Raw genomic sequence first — 8,031 nt, forward strand, 5'->3', positions numbered from 1 at the left:
GCCCGTGACTCTCCCTTTCTCTCCTTCCCTTTGCATCATAGCCACACACGTGGCTTCTCAGATCCTTGCTCCAGCAAATCTGGAGCCTTCCAGATATTGATTAAATGACCATTTATCCCTAAATTCAATCGTTAATAACTTCTTCGTTACAACTCCGTTTCATGAAGGGTTTGCGCCTACGTGTTCATGAAATCGAGCTCTATTCAAAAATATAAATTGTGACCTCAAAATGTTTACGAATTTTAAATAATAAATTTCCAAACTTTAAACTTCGTAAATTATAAAAATTTCCCAATTCTATTTTCATAACCATAAATCAATTTATTTTTTTTCGATTTTCTCCACATATTCATAATTATGAATATATAATTCATATATTTAAGTTTTCAGGGTATTACAACAGCCCAGCCTAAAGGCTTGGGCTGGGTAAAAAAGGTTTTAGGTTTTGGACCTGAGTTGGTGGAGTAAGGGATTGGGCCAAAGGTTTGCGGGTCACCGGACCCTATGGAAGAAAAAGGCAGGAAATTCGGCCAGGAGCTTTTCGAGCTCCTGTTTAGGGTCAAACTACAACCAAAAATCATGATTCAACAACCAAAAAGAAGTATGAAGATAAGGAACAAGGATATACCAAGGTGGGTTTGAGTCGACATCAGGATAGGCCAAAAAATGGCCTGGGTGTCACGAATTCCTTCGCTGGAAACTGGGATTGAGTTCCAGGGATGTTTCCTGCACCAAACTCCTACGAAAAGTCTTAGAAAAACTAGAAATACAACGGAAAGCACGATTTAAGAAATTTTGGGTGATTCTCAGGACTTACCACTGTCGGAAACTCACCGAGTTCTCCAACCTTTCGCACCAATTTCCATGGCGCCACACCTTTCGGTCATGGGGTTCGAAGGTTGATGTGTATGGATGTGTATGTGAGGGTTGGCACCTCGGGGAAGAGGGAGCTGAGAGATAGATGTATGCGAGAGAGAGAGGGAGTGAGTCGTGAGAGAGAGAGCTTGAGAGGGAGAGAAGAGAGGGATCCGAGAGTGAGAATGGGTGGGAAGCCACATGGCACAAGGAGGAAAGAGGCCAGGGGACCAAAATGGAAGAGGGCCCACTAGGCACACCATTTAACTCACACAAAAAAATATTTTAAACCAAAACCCATAACCAAAGTAAATTACAAACTAAATTTGGGGAGGGGTTTTACAGTTAATCATATTTTTCTCCATTGCTCTTACTCAATACAGTTGTGGTGGAAATTGGTTCAAGAAGTTAGAGTTAGTTGGGTCATTCCAAAGGGTTGTTTCGAGCTTCTAAGCACCAATTTTGAGGCTTTAGGAAAGGGGAGGAAAGCTAAAGCTTTGTGGGGCTGTTTGATGTTAGCAGTTTTTTGGAACATTTGGTTGGAGCGTAACAGAAGAGTTCTTGAGGATTATAATGGAGTGGGGGTAGCAGAACTATGGGGTAGAGTAAGATACTCGGCAGCCCTCTGGGCATTAGTTTCGAATGAGTTCGGAGATTATTCTCTTTCTCATATAGTGTGGGATATGTTAGCAGCCGTAAAATGATTTTGGTTGAGGTTATGTTGTAATCAGATCTATTTGAGAGGTCTTAGCTAGCTTTGCCACATGGTGGATTTCTTATCCACTATTTTGTAATTCTTGTTTTTATTTTAATAAAGTGTTATCGTATCTTCTCAAAAAAAAAAAAAAACATATTGTATAAGGAAGAAGTTAGGGCACACTTACCTTCAAACGATGAGATCTAAGAAACAGATATTTAACATTGGAAATTCCAGCCAGAAGCGCAGTGGAGCGAATGGCAAAGCGCTGAACTTGATTTGCAGAATGTTCCCAGAGATCAATAGTAGCATTGACTAAGGATTTTGCATTCTCCAAAAAACAATCAGTTAAAACATTCTGGTTGAGGTCAAATCTTACAAGCTTTGGAGCAGCAATGAAAAAACTGCACTTCTTATAACCATCTTGCGAATTCCAATATATTCTTAACGTCTTCAGTTCAGGCGCCGAGATAATGAAATTTAAAACGGCATCACCAAGATGAGTCTGTTGAGGTCGATAGAGGAAATTCCAAAAGCGATCATTTCCATGAGATCCAGTGATAAACAAACTCTCAAGTACAGGGCAGCAAGAAAAAAGCTTCTCCATTGAGTTATTTTGTGGATGATTAATATCAAGACGGAGGGATTTGAGACTTGGAAAACAACCTGATGTAGGAGGCTTGATAATAAAATTTGACATCAGCGTCAAATCCATCAGTGTTTTGCACGAAAAAAGGCTTTGAGGCAACTCAAAAATCTCATCTTTAGGTGACCCAACATCTAGATCAAGTTCAACATCATTACGCCTAATGGCAGCACGAATCCAACCATCAACACGAGAGAAATCCCCAACAGAGTTACAGCAAAGAGTGAACTTTTGAATGTCTGATGAGTTACGAGAGAAGAGTACATTATCAACGTGCCTCGGAAAAATTAACCTCGTAATATTGGTCGTCAATTTCTAGATTGGGAACAGAAGTTCATAAGTTCTTCCATCTTCTAGACAGAACTGTGGTCTGGACAGCATATATTGTTGGAAGGAAGGAAAGTATGTGACAAAGAACGGCATCTGGTAATGCACTGATCCTGTCTTCAACTCTTGCTCGAAGCTTTGACATTGAGTCCATTTGTACTTGGAAAATGAAAAGTTTCAACGTTTTTATTTTAACTATACATTTCAATTGAATATAATACAAAAATGAATGCTTCTAATTTATCCACTGGTTGGTTATTAGAAAATAAAGTACAGAAAAAGGGGACGAATCCGTGGCACCCAACGTGTGTCGAAGTTGTGTAAAAAAAGTAATGTCATTGATCCGCCACAAAGGAAAATGATGAAAGTTTAAACATATTTTCTTGAATACAAAAATAAATTATTACTATTATTTGTATGTATTTTAAACTTTGCAGTTAACAGTAAAATCCTTGAATACCCATTTATCTCCATACGTATTTAGGCATGAAATTTTACTTTCTAATGAACAGGATTTTTTCATGGAAGCAAACAAATCCAACAAGAAATAAAGACTACATTGTTCTACTATTTCTGATTTTCTTGGTAACCAAACAGATAGTAAGGAAGCTAAAATGTTATGAAGAGAAAGTACCTGAGAAAATGGTAGGAGCAGCTGAGAACCCAAGCTGAGAAGATGAGATCTTTACTCACTTTTGCTTGAAGTCAGTCTAATTTGAATTGAGCTTTACCCTCTCTCTCTCTCTCTCTCTCTCTCTCTCTCTCTCTCTTCTGTTTACTTCTGCTTCTGTTTTATTCTAAGAAAAACTAATGAAAATGACTTGAAAACTTTGAGTTTTAACGATAATGACAAAATAAAAGGTAAAGTGAATTGTACCAGGACTAACTTTTTAGTGTAAAAATATGATTTTTCGTTAAAGTGAACAGCACCGGGAACTTTTCGTTAAAATTCTCTTTATTCTACTCTCTCTGTCTGTCCACTTCTTACTCTTGGCCTTGTTGGGCTTTTGGCCCCTTTAATAGATAGTTGAATTTCTAGTTACAAAAATGCTAAGGAAAAGATAATGCATTGACAAAAAAAAAATGGAATAGATAATGCTAGAGAGACTATTTAGTTAAATAAATTTTTTTTTTGTCAAAATTTTAAAATTATTTAATGTGGTTATTAATGATTGAATTCTTATTTAAGTATTGATTAACATACTTGTTTGCTATCGGTTACACATTGCATAGTTTGCATGAATTATGGAATTGAAAAAAAAATACAAGTAAAGTTTGCCATTATATAGTTTGCATGAATTATAGAATTGAAAAAAAAATACAAGTAAAGTTTGTCATTATATAGTTAAGTTTGCATGAATTATAGAATTGAAAAAAAATACAAGTGTAACATCCCACATCGACCAACGGAGAGGGAGTGATGTGCCTTATATGTACATGTCCACCTCCATATAACACGAGACCTTTTGGGGACTCACTAGCTTCGGGTTTGATCGAAACTCCGAAGTTAAGGGAGTTTGGGCGAGAGCAATCATAGGATGGATGACCCATTGGAAAGTTCTTATGTGAGTTCCCATAAACAAAACCGTGAGGGCGTAACCGAATCCCAAAGGGGACAATATCGTGCTACGGCGGAGCCGGTCTAGGATGTGACAGAATGGTATCAAAGCCACTCTGTCGTTCAGTGCGAGTGTGCCGACGAGGACGTCGAGCCCCTAAGGAGGGTGGATTGTAACATTCCACATCGACCAACGGAGAGGGGGTAATGTGCCTTATATGTACATGACCACCTCCATATAGCACGAGGCTTTTTGGGAATTCACTGGCTTCGAGTTCAAAGTTAAGCGAGTTCAGGCGAGAGCAATCCTAGGATGGGTGACCCACTGGAAAGTTCTCGTGTGAGTTTCCAGAAACAAAACTGTGAGGGCGTGGCCGAGGCCCAAAACGGACAATATCGTGCTAGGGTGGAGCCGGTCTGGGATATGACATAAAATTTGCATTATTTAGAATTACGCTATGCTTACGAACAGTAAACCAGTTCATTTTGATATTTAGTTTAGACTGAATTCTAGTTTATTGCAGTCATTCGAACACATCTTTTTACTCACGATTTGACTGAGCGTTCAGTCCTGAAAATATTATTGTATGTCATACTGAAGTATAGCAATTGGTTGCTATTTCCACTTCTATGGTTCGGTATCAAAATCTCTACTTGCATTATAGTGTAATGACGAATTATACCACATGACGGTACTCCAAAATCATAGAACAATCACTCTCGTAGTCTTTGATTTTTGTCATCTAAATAAACACACATATCTAATACCAATACACACTTACATTACGTTAGCTAACTAGACAACAGATTGGATCATCTCATAAGAAATAAACTTTGTTTAGCAATTCCCAACAACAGTTTGATTTCTTGAGAAACTCCGTTCGCAGTTCATTTTATAAGACAGACGGATGCAGATTCTAACTTCTAATTACGAAGACGATGCTATTACAACTTTGACAAGTCTCCGAAGCCCTTTGATTTTGAATCCTAAAACGGCATTTAGGTAAATTCAACTTGACAAGTTTTTTAAACCCTCTCGAACATTGAAAATTCTTGGTGTACCTCCTCTTTTGTGCAGTTCAGATCACCTGTAGAAGTAGCCATCTTGTCCAAAACTACGTTGTTCTTCAACAAATACTTAGCAACTTCCATCTCATCTCGCTGACCCTTGAATCCCTTAATGAAGATGGTCTTGAGGTGTGACAGCAAACAAAAAGGCAATGTCTGGCGGATTTCCCAAATTCCATTGACGCTCATCTTCCTCGTAATACCATTTGCTTCCCTGACAATCTTTAAAAGAACGGAAAATAAGAATCGTTAAGAGCCTGCACATCTTACAGTCATATAGCACAAGTGAAATTATATCTTACATTATTTTGAAAGAAAAAATGTTCCAGAATAGGTGAATTCTTCAAAGGGATCCTCATTCTTTGGTAAAAATGGAGAATATTAATACTGTTGAACTATAAGTATTTGAGCTGAAATGTTTTAGAATAAGTTTTGTTTAAATTGGTGAATCCACTTGTGCAGAATGAGGCAAAGTGTAAATGTCTAGTTTTGTAAAAAAGGCCATGAGTGCCATGTGTTGGTAGATCCATGAAATTATAGAGATGTGTGTCTAGGATGAAATGTAGTAGTTTATGTGGTCCCAAGTTAAGGACCTTCAGTTAATGTAAAGCACATGAGTGCTCATTTCTGAAATGAGAAGCAATATTCCTCTGTAAAGTTTCTGCAGAGAGAAGAACAAGAAACCGTTCGCTTTCTCCAACCTTTGTTCATCGTGTGTTTTCTGTACAGCTCCATCTTCATCAAAACTCTCATTGAAATCAAGTTACACTAACATGGCCTCAGAGCCAGGTTGGGTCTAACAATCTGGGCGTAAATCTGTGAAGCTATTTTGAGCTCAATCGAAGCTCTCTTGAAGCTCCGTGAACGTTGTCGATTCAGATCAAAACATGTCTGGATCTGGAGGCTCGGAAGTGAGGACTCCAGTTTTCTCCGGTGAGAACTACGAGTTCTGGAGAATTAAAATGGCAACGATATTCAAATCCCTTGGGTTATGGAATCTGGTAGAGAAGGGGATTTAAACCTCCAATCCGAAGAAGAAGGAAGCTGGAGAAGCATCGAAGGATGATGAAGAAATGGTAGCTGTTCTGATGAAAGACGCAAAGGCTTTGGGAATCATTCAGAATGCAGTCTCGGATCAGATCTTCCCACGAATCGCCAATGCCGAGTCAGCTAAGATGGCATGGGATTTGTTGTACGGGGAGTATCACGGTGGTGATCAGGTACAATCTGTGAAATTGCAGAATCTTAGGAGAGAGTTTGAATATGCTAGGATGAGAGATGATGAGTCTTTATCTAGCTATCTTACACGGCTGAATGAGCTAATTAATCAAATGAGAACATTTGGTGAATCTCTGTCGAATGAGAGACTGGTGCAAAAGGTTCTGATTAGTCTTAGTAAACCTTATGATTCTATCTGTTTGGTTATAGAAAACACAAAGTGTCTAGAGACTGTAGAGTTGCAGGAAGTAGTTGCAATCTTAAAAAGTCAAGAACAACGGTTTGATCTGCATACTGTTGATACTACTGGGAAAGCATTCTCATCTTTCTCAGTGAGTTCAAAAGAGCAGGATAGGGGTGAAGGTCAATCTGGTTCATCTCAGTTCCAGAAAAATTGGAATAACAAGGGCAAGAAATGGGGTTCAAAACCTAAGTTTCAGCAGAAATTTCCTGCTAATCCTGCACATAATGCACAGTCAATGGAGCAGATAGGTACAAAACCACAGTGCAGGGTATGTTCTAAGTTTCACTTTGGAGAGTGTAGGTATAAAGGGAAACCTAAATGCTATAACTGTGAAAAGTTTGGTCACTGGGCTAGAGAGTGCACAGTAGGTAAATTAGTGCAAAAGGCAAATAGTGCTAATCAGGTAGAGGTGACAGGGAACCTGTTTTATGCAAATAGCACAATCACTGAATCAAAAGTGAATGGAGAATGGTATGTAGACAGTGGTTGTAGCAACCATATGACAGGGGATTCTAAGTTGTTGATAGACATGAAGACAAATGTGGTTGGCAAGGTTCAAATGCCCACAGGGGAACTCATGAATGTGGCAGGTTTTGGTACACTTGTGATAGACACTAGCAAAGGCAGAAAATATGTCAAAGAAGTAACGTACCTACCTGGGTTGAAGGAAAATCTGTTAAGTGTAGGGCAGATGGATGAACACGGTTACTACCTGTTATTTGGGGGAAAGATGTGTAGTATCTTTGATGGACCTTCATTGGATTGTCTTGTACTCAAAGTTGAAATGAAAAAGAACAGATGTTATCCTTTGACACTGATACAAAATGATCAGGTTGTACTGAGAGCAGGTATTTCTAAGTCTACTTGGATATGGCACAAGAGACTAGGCCATCTGCATTTTAGAGGTCTTCAACAGCTTAAGAACAAAGAAATGGTGCATGGTCTCCCAGTTTTAGAAGAAATGGATGAAGTTTGTGAAGGTTGTCAGTTTAGGAAACAGCATAGAGAGTGGTTTCCAAAGAATCAAGCGTGGAGAGCAAGTAAACCTCTAGAAATGGTGCATGTAGATCTGTGTGGTCCTATGCAGAATGATTCTCTTGCGGGCAACAAATATTTCATGCTTCTTGTAGATGACTGTACAAGAATGATGTGGGTTTATTTTCTGAAATACAAGTCAGATGCATTGATCTGTTTTAGAAAATTCAAGTCCATGGTGGAATTACAAAGTGGTTTTAAGATAAAATGTTTGAGGAGTGACAGAGGGGTGAATTCACATCTTGTGAATTCAACAAACTGTGTGAAGATGCAGGGATTCAAAGACAGTTATCTATGGCCTATACTCCACAACAGAATGGAGTGGTAGAGAGGAAGAACCGAGTTGTGGTTGAGATGGCAAAAGCTATGCTTCATGACAAAGG

At 38.7% G+C, this 8,031-nt stretch overlaps 1 protein-coding gene across 1 annotated transcript; it reads right to left on the minus strand.

Moving 5' to 3' along the window:
- Positions 1-492: 492 nt before the first annotated feature.
- On the minus strand, positions 493-5,340 carry LOC103448944 (F-box/LRR-repeat protein At2g29930-like). The gene is made up of 4 exons (XM_070808530.1): positions 5,146-5,340; positions 4,767-4,826; positions 1,740-2,513; positions 493-564 (listed from the first exon to the last, which is right to left on the minus strand). Exons 1-4 carry the CDS (start codon positions 5,338-5,340, stop codon positions 493-495), a joined length of 1,101 nt encoding a protein of 366 aa, XP_070664631.1.
- Positions 5,341-8,031: the final 2,691 nt, after the last annotated feature.

The sequence above is a fragment of the Malus domestica genome, chromosome 11 (genome assembly GCF_042453785.1).
Source record: "Malus domestica chromosome 11, GDT2T_hap1".
Lineage (NCBI taxonomy): Eukaryota > Viridiplantae > Streptophyta > Magnoliopsida > Rosales > Rosaceae > Malus > Malus domestica.

Bases quoted from the DNA above. Each gene is read 5' to 3' on its own strand.
- LOC103448944 (XM_070808530.1), bottom strand. From the start codon at position 5,340: ATGAGCGTCAATGGAATTTGGGAAATCCGCCAGACATTGCCTTTTTGT. The intron at 4,827-5,145 runs GTACACCAAGAA...GTGTTTATTTAG, and splicing joins TGAACTGCACAAAAGAGGAG to ATGACAAAAATCAAAGACTA. The intron at 2,514-4,766 runs GTATAATTCGTC...TTCCCAATCTAG, and splicing joins TTTTGGAGTACCGTCATGTG to AAATTGACGACCAATATTAC.